Source organism: Sciurus carolinensis, chromosome 5 (assembly GCF_902686445.1).
Source record: "Sciurus carolinensis chromosome 5, mSciCar1.2, whole genome shotgun sequence".
NCBI classification, from domain to species: Eukaryota; Metazoa; Chordata; class Mammalia; order Rodentia; family Sciuridae; genus Sciurus; species Sciurus carolinensis.
In genome coordinates, this window is record NC_062217.1 from 93672923 (window position 1) to 93696224 (window position 23302).

General features: G+C 35.7%; 3 protein-coding genes across 9 annotated transcripts in view; 1 reads left to right on the forward strand and 2 right to left on the reverse strand.

The window, feature by feature from the left end:
• Positions 1–23302, reverse strand: part of Lipn (lipase family member N) — a 47334-nt gene that overhangs the window by 14190 nt on the left and 9842 nt on the right. The window contains exons 1-5 of one of the 7 annotated variants that reach the window (XM_047553569.1): positions 10272–10291; positions 7590–7667; positions 6234–6349; positions 5237–5354; positions 2757–2955 (exon numbers count right to left, since the gene is read on the reverse strand). In XM_047553569.1, the coding sequence (XP_047409525.1) occupies positions 2757–2955; positions 5237–5354; positions 6234–6338 (422 nt within the window). In that variant the 5' untranslated portion in view covers positions 6339–6349; positions 7590–7667; positions 10272–10291. Of the gene's footprint in view, positions 1–2756; positions 2956–5236; positions 5355–6233; positions 6350–7373; positions 9932–9984; positions 10231–10271; positions 10366–23302 lie in introns of those variants that run through there. The other 6 variants (XM_047553566.1, XM_047553571.1, XM_047553565.1 and 3 more) reach the window with 6 other exon arrangements.
• LOC124985144 (chromobox protein homolog 3-like) lies at positions 19501–20088 on the forward strand. Its single transcript, XM_047553572.1, has one exon. The coding sequence runs from the start codon at positions 19502–19504 to the stop codon at positions 19874–19876; it is 375 nt and encodes a 124-aa protein (XP_047409528.1). The 5' UTR covers position 19501; the 3' UTR covers positions 19877–20088.
• The window catches only part of Lipk (lipase family member K), a 46452-nt gene continuing 43914 nt past the window's right edge, over positions 20765–23302 (reverse strand). The window contains exon 10 of the mRNA XM_047553564.1: positions 20765–22334. Within this exon, the coding sequence (XP_047409520.1) occupies positions 22077–22334 (258 nt within the window). The 3' untranslated portion in view covers positions 20765–22076. The remainder of the gene's footprint in view (positions 22335–23302) is intronic.

Genomic DNA, 23302 nt, shown 5'->3' on the forward strand with positions numbered 1-23302 from the left:
TCCCCATTCTCCTCTCAGTCTGTCAGTGAGTGATTAATATTGCATTAATATTCAAGAATACAGGAATGCATGATCTATTTTAGCAGCAAACCAATAGGGAGCTCAAGTTTGAGGAAGGACAAGCTATATTATAGGTACCAGCTTATTGCCTGGTGACAGAAGAATATTTACATTAAAAGAAATAGGCAGCATATTAAAATGTTCTTATTCCTTGCCCATTATGCTGTTTTACAACTTTGTATTGGATTTTTTTCTGAAAATGGAATTCTATACAATCCCAGAATAATGTTTTTAAGATTAATACAGTATTAATACACATCATCTTTGCAAAATTGGCTGTCTAGGAAAAGATTTATAAAAAATACCATTAGAATAAATACAAGCTTCATGAGGCCAGGGATTTGATCTGAATAGATTTGAATACTCAGGGCATAGGACAGTGCATGCAGTAGGTACTCCATAAACATTGGTTGAATAAATGCATGCATGGGTCATAGGAGTGTTCTGAGATGTCCCTTGGACATACTTATAAAGTATAGTCAGACAGAATTGGAGTTTCAAATAATCTTGTTTAAATGGCACAATTTGGACTGGGGTTGTGGCTCAGTGATAGAGTGCTTACCTAGTATGTGTGAGGCACTGGGTTCTATTCTTAGCACCACATATAAATAAATAAATAAATAAATAAAATTAAGGACTATCAACATCTGAAAAATATTTTTTTTTTAAAAATTGCACAATTTGCCTGTGGAAGAATCAGTCAAAACCAAAGCTTCTTGCTGTTTCTCTCCTTAAGATGTTAGTAGAAACTACCCCATTCACAATAGCTTCGAAAAAAATAAAATACTTGGTAATCAATCTCACAAAAGAGGTGAAAGACCTCTACAATGAGAACTACAGAACACTAAAGAAAGAAATTAAAGAAAACTTTAGAAGATGGAAAGATCTCCCATGTTCTTGGATAGGAAGAATTAATATAGTCAAAATGGCCATACTACCAAAAGTGCTATACAGATTCAATGCAATTCCAATTAAAATCCCAATGATGTACCTAACAGAAATAGAGCAAGAAATTATGAAATTCATCTGGAAGAATAAAAAACCCAGAATAGCTAAAGCAATCCTTGGCAGAAAGAGTGAAGCAGGGGGTATCGCAATACCAGATCTTCAACTATACTACAAAGCAATAGTAACAAAAACGGCATGGTATTGGTACCAAAATAGACAGGTAGATCAATGGTACAGAATAGAGGACACAGACACAAATCCAAATAATACAATTTTCTCATACTAGACAAAGGGGCCAAAAATATGCAATGGAGAAAAGATAGCCTCTTCAACAAATGGTGCTGGGAAAATTGGAAATCCATATGGAACAGAATGAAACTAAACCCATATCTCTCACCATGCACGAAACTAAACTCAAAATGGATTAAGGACCTGGAATCAGACCAGAGACCTTGCATCTTATAGAAGAAAAAGTAGGTCCAGAGCTTCAACATGTCGGCTTAGGACCAGACTTCCTCAACAGGACTCCCATAGCACAAGAAATAAAAGCAAGAATTAATAACTGGGATAGATTCAAACTAAAAAGCTTTCTCTCAGCAAAGGAAACTATCAGCAATGCGAAGAAAGAGCCTACAGAGTGAGAGAAAATCTTTGCCAATCATACCTCAGATAGAGCACTAATCTCCAGAATCTATAAAGAACTCAAAAAACTCTACACCAAGAATGCAAACAATCCAATCGACAAATGGGCTAAGGAAATGAATAGACACTTTACAGAAGAAGATATACAAGCAATCAACAAACATATGGAAAAATGTTCAACATCTCTAGTAATAAGAGAAATGCAAATTAAAACCACCCTAAGATTCCATCTCACCCCAGTTAGAATGGCAATTATCAAGAATACAAGCAACAACAGGTGTTGGAGAGGATGTGGGGAGAAAGGTACACTCATACATTGCTGGTGGGGCTGCAAATTAGTGCAGCCACTCTGGAAAGAAGTATGGAGACTCCTTAGAAAACTTGGAATGGAACCACCATTTGACCCAGCTATCCCACTCCTTGGCCTATACCCAAAGGACTTAAAATCAGCATATTACAGAGATACAGCCACATCAATGTTCATAACTGCTCAGTTCACAATAGCCAGATTGTGGAACCAACCTAGATGTCCTTCAATTGATGAATGGATAAAGAAAATGTGGTATATATATACAATGGAATATTACTCAGCCATAAAGAGTGATAAAATTATGGCATTTGCAGGCAAATGGATGAAACTGGAGAATATCATGCTAAGTGAGATAAGCCAATCTCAAAAAACCAAAGGAAGAATGATATTGCTAATAAGTGGATAATGACACATAATGGGGGATGGGAGGGGTTAGTGTTAGTGTTAGAGTTAGGTTTAGGGAGGGGGGCAAGAATGGAGGAAGGAAGGACTGTATAGAGGTAAAGAGGGGTGGGAGGGGTGGGGGGAAGGGAAAAAAATAACAGAATGAATCAAACAACATTACCCTATGTAAATTTATGATTACACAAATGGTATGCCTTTACGCCATGTACAAACAGAGAAACAACATGTATCCCATTTGTTTACAATAAAAAAAAAAAAAAGATGTTAGTAGAAATGATGAGGAACTTCATGGCTTGAAGTATTATAGACTATCATTAATACCATCCATACTATGATTTTTAAAGAAATTGCCTCCAACTTTCTCCTTGTTTTTTTCTTATCTATGGTTTACCTAAAGGCCCAGAATTTCTCTTCATTTGCTGAGAGTGTTTTGTGTCTTCTTGACCAAGTGTTCCCCCGACTGTTTCCCATCCAAACGTCATAACCTGCATCTGCTAGAAGGAATCCAAGGCTTCCATTGGCATAATTCTCAAGCCAGTAGGCAGTGTCTGCAAACAGGGCATGCTGCAAGTACACAACTGGCCGGGGACCTGGGAGGGTGGTACAAAGACAGAAATCAAAAAGAATTTGTGATAAAGTATGTCAAAACATGATAGAAACATACACCACACACAAATACATGCACAGAATAAAAGACATAAACAGTATATGCTCCCCCTCACCATCATTAGTGCAGAGAATTATAATAATATAAGTTCAATTTCTTGAGCACATACTGGTGCTAGTTTGACAGAATTACCTTCATTTGCTTATTAAATTCTTACAATAACTTATTAAAGTAGCTGCTATTTTAATAATAATTTTACAGTTGTGTAAAACAAGGGGAATTGAGTAGTTTTCCTAGAGGGTCACTCAACTAACAAAAATACAGAGCAGAGATAAACCTGATTCTGTCTCATTCCAACAGAGAACTGTAACTTCTCTGCTTTTATGTGTTCATTTACAAATGGTCACCAGTTTATGATGGTTTGACTTGCTGTTTTCAAACTTACCATGTACAAAATTGATATGTATTCAACATAAATTATATTTCAAATTTTGAATTTTGATCTTTTCCTAGGCCAGCAATATGTTATATAACACTCTTTGAAGATGCTGGGCAGTGGTGGCAAACAGCTCCCAGGTTGTATGCTATCACGTGGATAAAAGATCCATACTACACAGTGCACTGTGTTGTTAAGCTATGGTGTTTGGTAGGTAAGGTGTATTAAATGTACTTTTTAAAATCTTATGTAATTTTTCTTATCAGTACATAATCCCATGCTAAGTTGAGTAGCATCTGTAAACATAGGCTCTGCATATGGCTTATAAAGAGGCAGAATTTGTCATGATTAATGGAGCCTCATCTCTTCCAAGGAGGAAGTGGAGGTAAGCATAAATGGGCACTCATGAGTTCCTTACAACCTCTATCCCAAACTCCAGCCTCTCCTCACTGGATAGCATTGGCAAACTACAATGTTAGAATCAGCTTAACACACTTCGTTCAACTCCCAAATTCATCAGGGAGAGTTTGCAGGAAGAACCAGGATGGACAATGCAGAAACATCACCATAATTCAGTGGCTGCCTGGAGTTTAAGTTCTGGTTCTGTCTCTTGGTTACTTGTGTGACTCTGGGTCGGTTACATAATCTATTGTGCCTCAGTTTCATCATCTGTAAAACGGTGACTATTGGGTTGCTAGAGGCTTTAACTGATTTAAAATATTTAGAATAACACAACAAATAACTGGTTTTTAACTACAAATCTTTCCAAAATTCTCTGTTCTTAAGCAAACCTTTTCTTATAAAATTTTTTCTCCTTTTGTATTTCAAAGCTTCCTCTCCCTCAAGTCTGCTATTGCCAGATTTAGCAAAAGACGAAGCCAAAAATAAACAGAGAGATGCAGGATGCTCTGTTAAATTTGGAATCATGATAACAGTGAATAATTTCTTTAGTACAAGCATAGCCTAAACTAGAACTTCAAAAAACCTATTTGTTGCTTATTCAACATTCAAATCTAACAGAGAATCCCATACTTCATCTGGGAAAACTACCTACACATCACACTCTCCTTTTTCATTCTGAAACTCTTGAATTATGAATTTTTTTCCCTTAAACATGACTTTAGCTGTCACTTGAAAGTAGTGACAGGAGAGACAATGCAAGACCAGCATGGTAAGCATCTGTCAATAAGCGACTTGCCTCTGAGTCTTTGCAGGTATTTTGCTTACTCTTATTTTTCCCTTCTGAAAGACTGTGCAGTTACAGTTCCCCTTTAATAACCACCATCCCAGGCTTTTGCATGCTTGGTTCTTCATTCTACAATTCAGGTCTTATTAATGCCATGCTGTTTCCATTCATAAACTGTTCTTTAGGCCAAGGAGAATCTGAATATTAATTTTTATTCCTGGAAAAAGTTCCTATTCTCATTTAACTTGATGTTTTACTCGACAGAGGAAGGATCATGAACCTTAGTGGGTGCAAAAGAGGCTTTTTGGGTACCCCAGTGGAATCAATTCCTTTACACCCAGAGAAAACCCTTTCCAACAATGAGGAAATCCAACATCCTTGGACATATGAGGAACCAGGAATGACTTAACAAAATGTAGGCTCCATCTTAGCATTTCCACCCTAAGGAACAACCCCAGCAGCTCTGAGCAAGATCCATCTTACCCTTTGTATTTTTAGGTTTTTGTCTTCTTTCCAAAAATTAGAGGTAAAAGAATGAACCTCTTTTAGAGACAACCCCAGTAATTCAAACAAATTTTGATAAAGTACTCTATTTACATTAAGTCACATGCAGTCCCTTCTCTGCAGACATGTATCTTGTACCTGTGCTTTTAGCATGCCTTCTCCCATAGGGGATTCTGTTGATGCCGAGTATGTACCCATCTGCAGTGGTAACTTCATACTCTTCACTGGGGTAGCCGTTGTAGGTGATGATTTCACTCTGCCCAGGGAAAAGACAGATGTCCACTATACCTCTTCTCTGAAGGATATCAAAAGAAACTAGAACAAAGCACCTGGTGCATGCTTATTGGGGTGAAGTATGTAAAATCCACAGCCATAGGCAACTGTGGCATGTAAAATTAATCTACCTTATAAAATGTTGACAAAAAATAAGTAGTCAGGCATGGTGGTATCCACCTGTAATCCCAGCTACTTGGGAGGCTGAGGCAGGAGGATTATAAATTCAAGGCCAATCTGAGCAACTTAGTGAGACCCTGCCAAAAAATAAATAAAATAAAATAAAATGGGCTGGGGATGTGGCTCACTGGTAGAGCATTCCTAGGTTCAATACCCTGTACCTCAAAAAATAAAAATAAAAATAAAAGCAAAACAAAAGAAACAAGTAGAATGTTAGATAATATCTCTTGTGGGCAAACTATTTTGGGGGGTGATATTTAGCATTGATATGTTTTTTCTGACAAAGCTATATTTTCAAGTCACTTGTCATTAGAACCCTCTCTTGGTTTAAAAATGGTAAAACTATAGACCAGTAGCAGGTACTCATATATATCACCCAAATGGTTAATTTAACCCAAATGGTTAATATTAACCCAAATGGTTAATATTCTGAAAGTATAAATTCAGAAGAAGAGTTGTTGTATATAAAAGGTACAATACAATTCTGCTTTGCATTACTAGTGGAAAATATTACTTATTCAACTAAAGGAGCAGATCCACCTAATTTGACTCTTCCAGAGTTGTTTAAAACTATCTACCTGCTTTTCTTATCAGAGATTTTCTGCTATAGCAGGACCTTTCATAATTCCACCATACATTAATCCTGCTTTATTTGATGTTCTTAGGAATCGCTCTTACTTACAGTGTTCATCCATACTTCAGGATTCACTTCATTTTCCAAATCCAAGAATCCACCAGCATTTAATGTTCCACAAATCAAACAAACTGTTGTTAAAAACAGCCACATTGCAGGAATGCCTGACATAAAACATTTAATAGTCACAGATTTATTTCAGCCATCAATCTTGACTTGTGAAATAAAAACAGTGCCCTAATGAAAACCGGAGTAACACCCTGAGAAAGTTGATGTTTGGAAGACAACAGATAAATTGAACTAACTCGGAGTACTATTAATCTACTTTTGCACATAGAAACTGTCTTGACATAGTCCAGTTCTTGAAAGAGAATGAATTTAATTTAGTATAGAGGATTTTTTTTGCTTCTATTTTAATCAAGCTTTTTCAGTTATTTTAAGATATTGTTCATCTGTGAGATACCTGAATTCCTCATGGTTTAGAGGACAAGTTTTCATATCACAGCACGGTGAAAGTAGAGGAAGGAGTCTCTAAGGTAGCCCAGCATCCCACAAACAGTCAAGAAACTGGAAATGATGAAACTTGCCAACAAACAAGCTTACAATCAGTTTCTAGTGCTGTGACTGTGTCTTATGTGGACATCCAAAGGCGTATCTTGCATATGCCCATGTGTGCCTCACTTTGTTGCTATGGTTCAAAACCAGTTTCAATGGCAGGCTGACACCAGTAGGAGAGTAGCGTGTTCATCAGCTGAGTGCTGCTTCAATCAGTTGACCTGAACCCAAAATCCAGCCTCACCACAAACAAGATTTCTGACCTTGGGCAAGTTATTTTGTAGCTCTGTCTTTAGGTTTGTTAGTAACATAAGAATAATAATGTAAGCTACCTCATAGTGTTACAGGGAGGACTAAGTGACATAGTATATATAACACACCCATTGCGGTGTGTAAGTCCTTAGTAAAGTTTCACTGTTTTTTTTAACTCTAAGAATGAGCAAAGGACTAATACCAGAGCGCTTTTACTGTAACAAAAGCATGTCTGACTTATAAAAAACACAGTTTACTTTTGAAGCAAATAACTTTGCATACATTTGCTATCTAGATTAAGATGATTTTATATTTGTAAATGTTATATAATCTTAACACTGCTTTGAAACTATTAGTAGCTAATGTTTATTAAGAGCTTACCTTATGTTAGGCATTGTCCTCAGTGCTTCATAAGTTATTTAAACCTAGAAAAACTCCATGAAGTTGGTGCCAATATTAGCTTCATTTTATCAATTAAAAAAGAAGCAAAGGCTTGGAGAGTTTGAATTTCTGTTCAAGAGCACAGAGCAAGCAGGTGACAGGTCTAGGATGGGCAGGTATGCGGCCTCATAGAAGAGCCCTTGATCTCCATCTTACCTACTTAGGTGAGCTTCACCTGCTCCCAAGGACTCCTGATTGATTAGGAACTTCTGAATTTTTGCATTTGACATCAGGCTGACAAGTAAGATATGGTTGCAATAACAGTTAGAAACTGGGGAGATGAGAAACAGGAAGCTTGTGGAAATGAGGAAACCTTGGACTGTGCCACACCTAAGGCGTCTCCTTGGCACACCAAATGTCATGATGCACTTTGCAGATTGGGTAATTGTGGTCTACTTGATGCCAAGTAACAACTTTAGCTGAATCATTCATATTTCCACCGTGGATCTGTCCTCGTGGGGAGTGTTCAGTAACATTTTTAAAACAGTGCATGGAATGGGGAAGTAGATCAGAATCCTAATGGAAAAAATCAGAGATAATAGTATGTCCCCACAAACCCCACAACCTAACGGTGAGGATCCAAGGAAGCAATGGGTGTGAAAGTATAGTGTCGACCATGTAGTTTGCAGGAATATGCATGACTGTAACTCAGCAGAGAATATGAAGCAATTCGGTTGGTGATGCTTGAGACTGGAGGAGTTTGGAGCTAGAAGTGTGGTAGGAAACTGACTCACATGCCAAAGGTATTTGGCCTATTGTCAACTTTGGCAGCAACTGCCGTGTTTGCTGACCCAGAAACCATTTAACTACTGCTTTAAACAAAGTAGGAATGGAAGCCTGAAAAAATAATGAAGACAATTTAGCTCTAAACTCTACATGAAATATCACATAATGGAGGCACATGTGCTCAATTTTCTACTTTTTTACATACCCATAGAGACTAAACATGAACTCAGTCTCTTTCATCTCAGCATGAAGGATAGGGGAAATTAAGTTACTACCCAGCATGATACAGGAGTTTCACTTCTTTTCATTTGAACTCATTCTCAAATCCTTTCAGAAACAAAGGTATTATCAGTGTTTGTCCAAATCCTAAGATCTATTTCAGTTAAGTGAGAAATTCCATCCTACTTAAATATGGAGCAAAAGGAAGATCACAACATGTTGAAACAGGGAAAAGTTGTGCACTACTTGATACTCATTCAGTCTTTGATGAAAGGTTCAACTATGTTTTGCTCGTATTGATTGTATGATGGCAGAGATGTGTGGATTTGCTTGAAATTGCTCATAGTTTTTGATTTTAAAATGACCCTTTCTGACAAAACTTGAATGGACTCTAGAGAGTTCTAAGAAGCATATTATTATTATTTTGTTGATTTGTTGCCATAACTTAATGTGGAAATAGCATGAGTATAGTCGAATTTCTCAGGTCTTTACAGATTATAGACTAGCTCAAATCTCAAAAAATTTCTGTATTGTTGATTCCTCATATTCTTCCCCCATTTTGAGGGTTAGCTTAAAATCTGAGGAATTCTTCCAATTCTCTTGCTTGTATAGAAACAAAGTCATATCAAATAAATGACACTAAACTTTCTGGCAAAGTTTCATTATTCTTCTTATATAAGCTTGCAATTTTAATAAGCATTCCACATATTGAATATTATATACTATTATACATGGTAGTACATGTATGTGTGAAGCACAGTAATGCATATTCATATTATAATATACCTGCTATAATAGTAAGACTATATATAATTATTATATAGTTCAAATATTCATGTTGACATTGATTCAGATGAAAATTGAAACTTCTTCCTTAGCCCTGTGGAATACAAAATGATAGCCTCTATTCTATTCATCTATTATTTCCTTTTTTTCCCTCATAAAATTAGATGATATAAGAACTAGAAAGATACATGGGCAAAATATATATTGAGGGGCAATCTTTTGGACAAACTGATATTTCTGATATCTTAATTCAAGAATCCTGCCACAGTCTGACAAAGTATTTAATGACCACTGCCCATTGAATTATCAAGATGGCTGAAAATGCATGGCTGGACATGGATCTCTGACTGTGAAAATGGTTCTCACTTAATTCAAAACATGTTTGCTATAGCAATGTTTTGTCTTTTTGCTTGTTTGTTTGATTGCTTCTTTATCCCCAAAGACTGTTTTTTATCTTAACATACAACTTTGTGCAAAAGGGCGTATAATTTCCCCTTAAATATAACTCCAAGTTTAAAGACTTAAGCAACAAACAACAAAATAGAAAGTAATGAGAATTTTCAAAAAATAAATAGTTTAAAAGTTTATATCTTTGAGACAAATTTTGCCCTAGAGTAAGACTTTGCAGGAATAGGAGCCTGGAATTTGTCTCTTGCCCACTAGATAATTAACTCATTTTTATATCCTAAAATTCAAGGAGAGCTCAATAGAACCATGAGAGAGAGATGTAAGACAGAAAGAGAGAGACATGATTAAAATAGCACATTCTGACTTGTGGGAAAATACTTTAAATTTACATGTTAAAATTTTATTTCCTTACCCATAAAGCTAAATTGGCAATATCCATGATATCTATAAGAAATGGTTGCTTTTGAGATTCCCAGTTAGATTGTAACATGATTTCTTTAGTGTTGGTGACAATTATCTTCATTTAATATCACTAAACTACACCAATCTTCAAAACAGCATAGTGATGATAAAGAGGCAGAAGACAGAGATGGCAAAAAGGTAAATAACCAAAATATTAAAGGTTTCTGAAGAGATCATAAAAAACTAGTTGAACATATACCCATCCCAATACAAAATGGTTAAGGGAAAATAACTTACATTTAAGGAGAAGTTTTTACCCAAAATGCTGGTGGCTGCCCTTGATGACATCCATGTCCCTGAGTGGCAGAATCAGGATTGTATTTATGGAAAGGTCAAAGCTTTGAGAGAACAAAGAGGAAGGACCATACCATTGAAGGGGGGGAGGAGATGGTATAATTTCCAGCTTGCCTCACATGCACCACTTATGCATGGTATTCTCTACAACTCGTTTTGCATTTGAATTTCCGTAGGAGGTATATTCAAATGGAGATTCTTTTTTCAAAAACACACAGAACACTTAGCCAGGAATTCAAGTTGGATCTAGTTTTAGATATAGGCTCATCCAATTTTATGGGTAAATGAAATTGTGACTGGAATGTACAAAGAGGTAACACTGGCTATTTTGAAATATGCACCTGTGTCTATCCCAAGTTCATATTCTATTTTGTGCAATTACTGTTAAATCACCTTCAAATCTCACCAGCATCTCTGAAAATAAGTGGTTTTTAGTGTCGGAGGATCTTCATTTCATTCCCCTTGCCATCATCATCACCATCAAAGTTTTTAATAAGTGAATAAGTGAATGAATGGATTTATCTAGAAGTCCAGAGAATGTAGCCTAGTGACTGAAGAATCGAGTAAGTACTCTGTGTCAGTTTTACTTTGATATGCTACTAGCTTGACTATGAATTCTTCTGAATCTCTCTGCTCTTAAGTGTTTCAAAGAAAAATGTTCTTAATTATCTAACAAATCTTAGAGGAGAGAGAAAATTTATGGGGAAAAATTGATTTTGCTTTATGTTTGAACTAAATTAGGCACTTTATTAATCATAAATTGCATAGCATACTAATAAATGAAAAATTGAAACTTGACAGCAGTTGTTTTCCCCCCTATTCAGTCTCCAAATTACCCTCAAACCTGGTAAATGCTATGGCACAATCTAACATCTTTCACACCATCTGTATTCCCTCATTTCTGCATACATTGAAAAAAAAATCTTTCAAGTGCAGAATTATTCAAGTTCTTCTACAAATAATCAGATGCTTTAGGAGAGAATTTCCAAAGTGAACTACATATGCAATTTTTTTCTATTAATCACATTTTTTAAAAAATCTAAAGAAATAGGTGACATAGGTTTTAATAATTGATTTAAACCAATATAATTTAATGAAATTTAAATTATTAATAGATTTATAATTTATATAAAATAAAATTTTATGAATTTATAAAAATAAAATTATTTGAACCAATATATTAAATAAATTATTATTCAAAGTGTAATCAATATTATCATTGAGGAGATACTTTCCATTATTTTTTCACCTCAGTTTTTGAAATCTGCACATCTCAGAAGTAGTCACTTGGTAGCCATATCTGACTGTGTAGCTGTGTTTTAGTATAGCTCTGAATAATCAGTCTTCTGCTCTTGTTTTTCTTTCCCCCTCAAACTTTTCTTTAACCAGATTCTCAATTTTTCATATAGTACTCCTGCTGAATATTTAATTTCATATTGTATGTTTAACAAGATTTGAAATGTCTCCCTATGGAATTTCCTACCCTCCAAATCATTGAACACATATTCTCAAGTGCTTGGCTTCTGTTCTCCAACTGAGATTTGAGTCTTAATCCCCAAGAAATAAAGGTGAAGGATGTGGAAAATGACAACCTTCCAAGACAGTGTGACCTGGGAGGAGAGAGAGAGAAAGAAGGCAAAACATTCATCCCTTCCAATAAATCCTTTCCCAGAGACAAGACAATCCCTGGGAAGAAGGCAAACATCAATCTTAGAATGGCATTCCCTGGGAAGAGGACAAATATTGATCCTTTCTCAGTAAATTCTTTCCCAGTGATAATGAAGTCACAAGTAAATCCTGTCCTAGTGACAATACAATGACCTCAGAAGGGCAAGATAAGCACTGGGCCTGAGCTCTGGGCCCTCCATCTTTACCCAGTAAAAACAAGTTTCAAAATTTTACAACCTTTTTCCTAAATGCCCAAACTGACACATTCTGTTGAAGTGATTAAGTCACCCCTCAGTGTAACCTATAAAGACCCAGATGCTTTTTGTAAAAAAAGAGGCCATTTTCTACCCAGAATTTGAGCCCCTCCAACGCCTGACTCCAACTGCTGAATAAAAGGCATTGCTGATCCGTGAAGTCTGCTCCCTTCCCAGTTATTTTTGCTTTCATGATGGTGCTGAAACCCTTTTGGTTATTTTTGCTTACAAAAGGCATTTACACAAATCCCTAGCTATAATCTTACCAAAAACAATATACCCTCTACTGTTCTAAAAAGATAGCTTGTTATAGTGACTCCACTCAAACATGTTAAATTATTATGTAGTTTTTAAATGATTTAACATTTCCAGATAAAGGGTGACTGATATGATTATGCCAACATCCATGCATTTGAAAGTTTTCCAGATTTAATTCTTTTGAGAGTGTTGATTGAAGAAGCAATAATGACTCTACAGACATAACAGCTTTCTGGAAGGTTTTGTTTTGAGACTATGGATATCAGTACAAATTCACAGATTGTCCATAAAAGAGGACTGAGTTTCCTTATATAGAACTGAGAAATATTTGTTGTTGACTAGTTTTGTGTTTTCAGATAGCTGTGCAATAACCTGGGCTGCCTTTCTCCTTGCCGGGACCACCCCAGACTTCTCAGTACTCCCTGCCCAGTCACTTTTCATGCTGCTGCCGTCATCATTATGTTTAACTGAACATCAGATTGTGTTTTAAGCACTCTTGAGATTGAAGTCCTTCAATGTGACTAGGAAGGCCTAAAACCCAGGCTCTGCCTACCTCTTCAAGTTCATCTTGCCTCACCTCCCCTGGCTTCCTTAATTTTCTCCATTAAACCTAGCTTCTTGCCACCAGAGCTAGTAGTTCGCTGCAGATGTTACAGATCTCAACTGAAATGTTCTGTCCTCAGTGATGTCTACCCGAGGGGACATTTCTTCTAGGAAGATTCATCACAATTATAGTTAAAGATTTAAGTATTTGAGTGAATATCTGTAGAGTGTCTTGTCTGCCTTTTCTATTACTCTAAGTTCTACTTGGACAAGAAAAGAGTCTACCTTATTGTTCCTTTTGTTCTGACTGTCTAGCTAGTTCATGATACATTCTTGCAACATTATGGCATAAAAGATTAAGAGCTTAGGTATCTAAAGTCAAGATGCTAGAGTTCAGAGAATAGGTCAAGTTGCCCAATATCTATAAACTTCAGTTTCCTAAGCTAACAGAAAAAATCCAAGTAGTACCATTTTGTAAGGCTGTAATGAAGACTAAATGAGATAGTTCATGTACAGTGCTCAGAATGTTCTTCTTATTTAAAAGATTTTGTGAACTTGAATGATTATGGAGGTGATAGTTTTTGGCAAACCATATATTTCCTGTTTGTTGGTTGTTTTCATACATACCAAACAACATTTTCATAGTAGAACTTTCCATATGTTTTATTACAGGTAAAAAATGCACCAGTCTGGGTCAAAAACTGAAAAAAAATTATGATAATAATTTTGATGGCATGTTTTTTATCTAAATTATAAATATATGTTTTGGTCTTATGTTCAGCAACTTCTTATAAATTTCAGTTGCATGACTCAGCATATCTAAGTACAGTCATTTCTGGAATGATGACAAGACTGGGTGTCAGAATGTGCCAGTATGATATGCCATAGACACCACAGAGGTGCCTCCCTATGAATCTTTTGGTACCTGCCCACCAGTCTTCCTTCTCAAGGCTCAGACCTAATTTAACAAGATCACATCTATAGCCCCTTTATTTATACCAAGAAAATCTTGAGAAATGAGTCTTAGCCAAATGTACATTAATTTCAGTTTCTACATGATTCAAACAAGTGCTTCATAAAAGAAAGGACAATCCCAGTCTTAATCTTTTGTTGATCACTGACTCTACCTGGGTGATGGTGTTTGCAAATGTGATAATAGATAGATAGAGCCACTGCCTTCCAGAAGCTAGGCTCCCACCTCAGTTCATTTGGAACCCAGACCATCTCACATTCTTTGCTCTTTTATTTGTCTGTACATACCCTGACACTTCCTTCACTACTTTGGTCATTCTCTTCCTCCTCTGAAATGTCTTTTCTGACCCTTCTGTCTTCCATGGTCTTCTCATGCTTTGAGATTCAACAACACCCCATACCTAACATTCGTGGAGCATTTCATGTCTGTTATATCCTGTTACCCTTCACACATATGTGATTATATCCATACCAAATTCACAACCTTGAGAACATATAGAAAAGCTCTTGGAAACTAGAACAGACAGTTATTTGCTATTTGACTTTGAGAACTTTACTCAATGATTTTTGGGTCTTCATTGTAACAAAACAATACTAATGTCTAACTTATAAATGATTGTGAGGACTAAGGGAGATAATATGTATCTCATATGAACTTGATACATAGCAGGGGCTTAACAAATAGGAATCCTCTATCTGCTTCCACACCCCCATACCTCTTCTCTTCCTCTTCCCATAGTAGATAGCACAACTGGATAAAATATGAGAATTAATAGAGAATAATGGGTTGAAAATACTATTATACAGGCAAAAATACACTGTGAAAGGCAGGATAGGATCATGATTAGTCAGGAGAGTGTCACAGTTAGTCAAGAGTGCTTGTTCTGTAATAGGACAGCTTTTGGGTTCATAACTTTCCAGACATTCAGTCTCCTCAGATGTAAAATGGGTGAGACATAGAATTCATCTTCTACATACTATGAAAATCACATGAGATAATGCACAGAGAACACTTAGCAATGAACCTGACAACTTTTAAGGGCTTACAAATATTAAGTAGAGATGGTTTCTGTTAATATTATCAAAATAAAATATGTCCATGTCTCAAGAAAGCAAAGAAACAAATTTTGTGATTATGACTTTATATGCCACTAAAATCTTCATATATTTTATTCCTTGCAAATCAAGAAGTTTATTTTTCCATACAGGATTATGCTCATGATGAATAAAACTGTAAGTTGTCATCTTTATTTATTATTTTAAGTAATAATTTTTATTATCCTCTTTTCATTAACTGACATTGTGCTAAATTCTTTCAATGCATTCTCTCACAGCAATACAATGATAGTGATATTAACATAATCTCCATTTTACATATGGGGAAAATGTGAACTACAATGTCAAGATCTAAAAGACAATAAGAGCCAAGACAATAGGGGCTGTATGTTTAGGTGCTATGCTATTCTAAACTGCTTCATGTACATCTTTATAACAATGTATGAGGTAGGCTGAAGTGTAAGTCTCTATTTTATAGAAAAGGACATTACAAGAATTTTTTAAAAATCAACTTTTCCAGAGATACCCAATGTGAAGTAGATCTGCTTCTGAGATCCCCATCATTTAAACACACTAACATGAACATCCATTCCGTAGCAATTCCACGTTGCATCTCAACTAATAAAAAGGAAAGGCAATTATGCCTGAGAAAGCACTTTGAAAAGAACATGAAGTGCCATAGAAAGAAGAGGGTTTTTTGTTGTGATGATCTTTATCGTTACTGGTAGTGCTCACAATGTCCTAGAGGGGAAGCCCTTACAGAGAACTGGTTCATTTCAAAACCTAAATGTGTCTACCTGGCACCATCTTAGGGAACAGGATACAACAGTTATAACCCACAAATAAAGAGCCAAGCCTGGAAGATGGAACACAAAAGGTGTGATAATGTTCAGCCTTAGGTAAGAAGTCTCAGATATGAAAATAAGGCACAGGTCTTATCTTACAGGATACGGTGACTCCTCAAAACTGCAGATTCCGCTTTATTAAAAGGTGAAGTGTGTTTTGTTGAGGTTTGGGTGATTCTCCAGCATCACAGGGCAACATCATTGAGGGACTGACGTTGGGTAGGGTCAAGTAGATGGTGGCTGGCTTCTACCTTTGGTGGTGTTGCTATGGAAAAAGTCATCATGACACATCTGTTGACAGGTTTTTGCAACGAACACTACCAGGCCAGCAGCCCTGGCCCTGTTCTCTGCCAACCTGTTTTGACTCAGAACTTGTGTAACCTGTTTTACATATGTATCTACACTCCTATTTTGTCCCAACATTACCTATTTCATTCCTGGCCCCTGTTGTTGGTTCAGCCACTCCCCTTCAGTCTCTAGCTCTTGTGACACTAATTTTGTCTTAGTCTCTCTATTAACTATAATCTATTCTAAATTATGTCCTTGCTCATTGTACAGATCCGCAGAAATTTTCACAACACCAGGTGCTCTGATTAGGGTACTCTTCCCTGATTACCCTTTCTTGATTAGGGTACTCTGGACATTCTCACTTGTATCTTCAGAGCAACAAGAGAAGGACATGTTAAGAGCCTGGGACTTGGATACAAATAACTCTGGGTTCAAGACCCATATTTTTTACTAATTCTTAAATTTTATCTGAATGACAGTATCATGTCTTTGTCACTGAAATGCTAAATAGTTTTAGTTATTTTTATTGCTACCCTCCTGGGGTCAACATCTTTGCAGGGATTAAAAGACACACTGTCACTGTGGAGACATCTGACTGCTCAATCTCTTCATAAAGCTGTATTATGGTAGAATTCAAAACTGGTTCAGTGTGAAAAGTTTTCTCCCTTCTAGAAGCTGTTTGTGTTCAGATCCCTGAACATGGAGTGCATAATCAAATTAAAAATATTAAATTGATATGGGTGGTGACAGTGATGGTAATGTACCATGAAATTCCTATTAAAAATGAATTACTAATTGAAAAGGAATTTTCCCAAGATACAGCAATAGAAATAAAATTCTACTTAATTGAGATATGCAATGTTGGGACTTAATTTTAATTTGACTCCATTTGGTTTAAGGTAAACAGTGTGGGCAAATCCTGTCAAGGAGATGTGTGAGAAGACATGATACAAATCTGTTTGAATGGAAGATGTGCATTCCTGGTTAGGAAGCAGAGACAATTATCTTTGTAAAAACAGGAAGAGTCAGATTATGGGAAAGTCTTGAAAGACAGGCGGAGAGGTTAGGATTTGATGGAATAAAAGAAAAAGCAGAGAGTCATTGCATTGCATTGTTCTAAATTCTTTCAATGTATTATCCCACAGAAATCTAATAATAGTGATACTAACACTATCTCCACTTTGCAGATGGGAAAAACAGGGACCAGTACTACATCTTTGTGAAAACACTGTTTCAGGATATTAGAGGAAGTTAGATGAGTAGAAAAACTTGGGATTAGAGATATTGGAGAAGAAGCAGAAAGTCTTTGTAAAGAAATAAAGATTGGTGTAGTAGAAGTACTATAATGGACAAGTATTTGGGAAATACAATTCTAATCCTATTTTATTCATGAACTTAGATAATGTGGATAAGTCACCAAACTCTATGACTGCATAGGCTTATATCTAAAATTAAAGGGTTGACTTGCATAAGAATTTTCTGTAGCATAATAATAGTAAGAAATACAATTTTAGATGAAAATAAACTTAAAATTATAATAGGCATGTATTAATTTTTTATAGTTACCTTCCAGGTGTCAAGTTATACTGGTAAGGCATAGCTGAGTGTTATAACTTTTTAAAAGCATCTTGACTTTTGTTTCTGATCTTTAGGGAATAATAGACTCTGAAATTATCATCCCACCATAAAAACTAGACATTGAAATCAAGATAATAAATAAAATAAAAGATAATTTTCAGACATTGGACATCAGGCAGTATAAGACTGTGATCCCAGAGAGGAAGACAAGCAAAACATGTGCCATGAAGACCTTGATTTTCTCCCTTGATGGCAGCAGAGGAAGGAGAACCCAAAAAGCTCAGTGCTCTGGTTAATTTAAGGAGGTCAGAACTCGAGAAGATGAGAACAACACAATTTTTGGGTCAGAATGCTAGAAAAAAAAAGTGGGGGAGCAATGCAGAGAAAGAGCTCCAGAAACATGGAGAGGCATGCCCTTCAGTCTTGGGCTAAATTATAATTTGCACCTTCAAAGATAAAATACACAAGGGTGAATGAAATGAAACTTTCAGAGAAAGAGCATTACCAAGGATCTCCACACAGAACAATTCCTAGCATGTGAATAGTGCACATAGGGATGAATTTGAATTCCTGTGAGCCAAAATAGACTTTTGCTTACAAGGGGCATTGAGTAGAATCTTCAGAAGGTACATGCCTTTGGAATAGGGCATAAGTCCTCAGAGCAGAAGGAATGCTAGACCTGCCCTTGAAGAGATAAAAACAAGTGTCAGAATGATCAAACCTGTCTGCAAATAGATTGCTTTACTGTCCAACAATTTCCAATCATCTTGAAAGGAATAAAAGAAAATCTAGCACTCTGCAATGCAAAATTCAATGTCTAGCATCCAATAAAATTTTTTTAAGGACCATAACAAAAAAAAAATCATAGAAAACACTCTGTAACAAAGATAATTGCGTAAGAAGAAATTATTTTTAAATAATGCTAAAACATGGCTGGGCTATACTCAAGGATTTAAAGAAAAAAATGAAATATGGAGAAGAAAAACAGAAGATATAAAACTCACCCAAATGGAATTTCTAGAGATGACAAACACGGAATTTAAAATACAAAGACCAACATATGTAATTATAGCAGTTTAAGCGTTGTGAAAGAAAAAAACCTGCAAATGCAAAGACATGAGAGCAGAAACCCTCTAGAATGAAGCACCCAGAAGAAAAACACAGGAGAAAACACTCAATTTCAGTGACTTTGGGATTAGCATACAGTGCTCTAACATTCATATAATTAGAAATTCAGAAAAAAGTGGAAATATAAAAACTATTTCAGGAAATAATACCCCCCAAATTTCCAAATTTGATGAAAACTATAAATTCACAGGTCCAAGAAACTCAGCAAACTCTAAGAAGGGAACAAAAACCATACCAAGGCTCTCCCAAATCAAATTGGTGAAAACCATTGATAAACAGAAACTCTTAAAAGCAGACAAGGGGGAAGAAAAAGATGCATTACATTCAAAGAAACAAAGATAAGAGACCATAGATGAATCAGAAATGATTCATGTCAGAAGACGATGAACATTTTTAAAGTCCTGAAAAAAAAAAAAAAACAACTATGAAACATGTCAATCTAAAATTCTGTTCTTTTAAAAACGTTCTTTTAGAAATGAAGGCCAAAAAAGACTTTTTCAGGGAGATGCTGCAGATTCACGACCTGGAGCATTGGAGGTGGTAAATAATAGCTCTTCAAGTCTGCAATAAAAAAAAAAAAAAAATGGCCTCCAATAAAACTACATTGCAAAAAATAGGAAAGAAACAGAATGGAAAGAGTAAAAAAGTTGAAGAGGCAGAGCCTGAAGAATTTGTGGTGGAAAAAGTACTAGGCCGGAGTGTAGTAAATGGAAAGGTGGAATATTTCCTGAAGTGGAAGGGATTTACAAATGCTGACAGTACTTGGGAACCTGAAGAAAATTTAGATTGTTCAGAGTTAATTGAAGCATTTCTTAATTCTCAAAAAGCTGGTAAAGAAAAAGATGGTACCAAAAGAAAATCTTTATCTGACAGTGAATCTGATGATAGCAAGTCAAAGAAGAAAAGAGATGTTGCTGACAAACCAAGAGGCTTTGCCAGAGGTCTTGATCCTGAATGAATAATTGGTGCTACAGATAGCAGTGGAGAATTGATGTTTCTCATGAAATGGAAAGATTCAGATGAGGCAGACTTGATGCTGGCAAAAGAAGCAAATATGAAGTGTCCTCAAATTGTAATTGCTTTTTATGAAGAGAGACTGACTTGGCACTGTTGTCCAGAAGATGAAGCTCAATAACTGTTTGCATTGTTTTATATATATAAAATCTGGGTCTTGGCTTTTGATTTACTAGTATGAAAAAATAACTACATTCTAATGAAAATCAAGTTTGATATGTTGGTTTTGAAAGTAGTATTGGGGGAGTTGTTGCATTTTATTTTTTTGTTTTGCATCAGTAGCACTGGTTACTTTGAACAAATAAAAGTTTTCTGTAGTTGCTTCCTTTATCAGGAAAGAGCATTTGATATGATGGTATATTTCCTCTGCTTTTCTAAAAGTTAGGGAAATTTTCCACAGTCATTACTCAGATTTACTCATATTCCTAAGGATCATTCTGGGGGTTTTATCTGTGTGTGTGTGTGTGTGTGCGCATGTGTACATAAAATACTTACATAATGGTTTTTGTTTTTTAAACATTCACCAAAATAAATACCATGGGTGTAAAACCATGTTCCTGAGATGCCATCATTCTCTGTAACCTATAAGTCACTTCAAGTTAAATTGAAATTTTTCCTGAAACCATAACCTTTCAGATTAAATAAATGATTCTGTAATTAAAACTGGATAATTAAAAGCAACCACATTAAATCTACATTTACAGTCACATAAATGTAGCAGTTTTATTTACAAAATTCCTGAAAGGAAAAATACTATCAACAACTTCTGCACCCAGACAAGTAAATTAGACAAATCCTAGTTTGTCTTAATTAACAAGACTTAAGTGGACATTTTAAGGGTTCCTCTAGTTAGCTTTCCTTTTTTAAAAGTTGAAATCTCTGTACTAAAAACTCATAATTCATGGAATGTCTTAAGATTTGGCTCATGGAAACCTCATCAGATGGCTAGAGATGTTGGCAATTTACAACCTGCTCACATAAATGGGTGAGGAATTTTTTATAGTCTAAATTATTGACCTGCATGTTTTTTCTTTACCCCAATTCATTCCTTACATGTAGGCTCAATCTTTTCAGTGTTTGGGTTACTGTTACAACACAAGCCAGGAAAATAACTTTGTTGTAATCAGAATGTTACCCAACTGTATATTGTTTATTTTATTGTATATATACTGGTGAACAATGGTCAATAAATAGTTTTATATTCCTTTAAAAAAAAAAAAGACTTTTTCAGACAAAGAAACAGTGAGTGAATCAATCACCAGAAGATCTGCAAAACAAATGCTCAAGGAAGGTCATCTATCTGGCTAAAGGGAAATAAGTAAAATAATGAATGGGGTCTATCAAGTTTTCAGCCAAATAGACAGAACAATAACCATATATATAGTATAAAAATATGGTATAGATTATATATGTGATAAGTTGTATGTAACAAATTATATAAGATCACATAATAACATGATGTAGAATAGAACTAATATAATGAATTAAATATTATATTTATTATATGAAATAATTATTATATATTAACAACGATAATAATTATTAGTAATAGTTTCTGATAACAAATTACCACAAATTTGGCAATTTAGAACCACACATTTATTATCTTACTGTTTCTGTGGGTGAGGAGTCCAGGCATAGTATGGCTGGTCATCTGCACAGGGTTTCACAGGTTGCAGGCAAGGTTGGTATCTCAGTAAGAGGCTTTGCTATGCAAGAACGGGCTTCCAAGAAGCAGCAGGTTTTAGGCACAATTCAATTTCTTGTGGCCATATGACTATGGGCCCTGCTTTTTGCTAGTTATCCAGCGGAGGCCACTGTCAGGTCTTAGAAGCCATATGCTGTTCTTACAATGTGGTTTCCTCACATATCCTTTATTTCCTCAAGCCACAGGAAGATTCTCTTATTCCAGTCTGTATGGATGGATTCATATATAATGCAATGTAATTATGGAATGACATCTATCAACCTGTTCAACTTAGTAGAACCTAACCAAAAGTATGGCATCTTTGCAAATTCTCTTGGCTAGATGGAAGACTCAGATCCCATTCGTGCTCCAGGGGAAGGAACATCAAGTGATGAAAATCACTGGGGAATCACCTTAGGGTCAGTGCACTTCATTATTATTACAAAAACCCGTATGTTTAGAGAAAAAGGTGTGTTTCATTTTGTAAACATTCCTCCATTAACCTAATTAGGTCTTGATAAATTTCCTGGGGAGCATCCTGTCCAAGGTAAAAATCCATATGATTGTAGTGTGGGATCGCCTTATAATAAATGAGGTTGGCAACTTTAGGGAGTAAATTTTCAATGTCCTTGGGATCAGCCACAACATCCTGTCCACCACTCCACATGGCTGTTGGAACTTCCATCTTAGTAACGTTGTATAAAGGAGGAATGAGCTAAGTGTGATGAAAGAGATGGAGAGAAGGGGGGAAAAGCTACATTAAAAAAGTGACATTAACTCTCTGTTGCAAAGCAAGTTTTTCAAATGCTCAAAGTGTGCAGGTTGGAGACATTTGATTTGTAAACATTAAAATGTTAAAAACATTTGAAAACACTTTTGTGCAATAATATGCATTGTGAATAAAATAAATAAATAAACAACAATCATTACAGTCCTGGCTTGCAGTTTTGGAAAATAGAAAACAATCCAAGAGGAAGACTTTTATTTCTGTGGGGGATCATCTTTCTAGTTGCACTTAGTCTGAGAATGCATCTTTACAAACAAATTGTTGAATAGGAAAACTATCCAGTCATATGCAGAAATTTGGAATCAGTGACTTTATTGACACTTGTACATCAGTATCTTCTTGGGGAGTATTGATAACTAATGCATGAAAACAACTTGAAGTATGAGCTTTAGAAGAAGCCAGTCTGCTACAGAGAAATAGTTTTTAACTCCAGCAAATTTTCCCTTACCCTTTTTCTTTTGCTGATTCAACACAACCCCCACCAAGTGAACAGGTCTGGTCAATTAATCCCTCATTTTTCTGCCACAGTGATTGAATGATACCTTGGCATTTCACCAAATCTGGTCATAGGTTAGTTTGGAACTTCCTACCAGAGCTACTGAGAAAATATTGGATTTTTCTTTGGGTTTCTGATTGCTAGGACTACACGAGTTACCCCCTCAGCACTTTGTTGAAAAGAACCTAACAATGGAAATAAGCATCTCAGATCAAAGTTGAGAGGGAGAGGGAAAGAGAGAGGAAGAGCAAGAGGAAGAGGGAGACTTGGTTGTGTTTAAGTTCCTGGGTATTGGCAGTTAAGTACTACTTAAGAGTTCAGTATGCAGTACTATTTTTTTAAATCTCAAATACAGTTGGTTTCTGCTACTTGCAACTGAATAACTGTCTACTTCAAATAG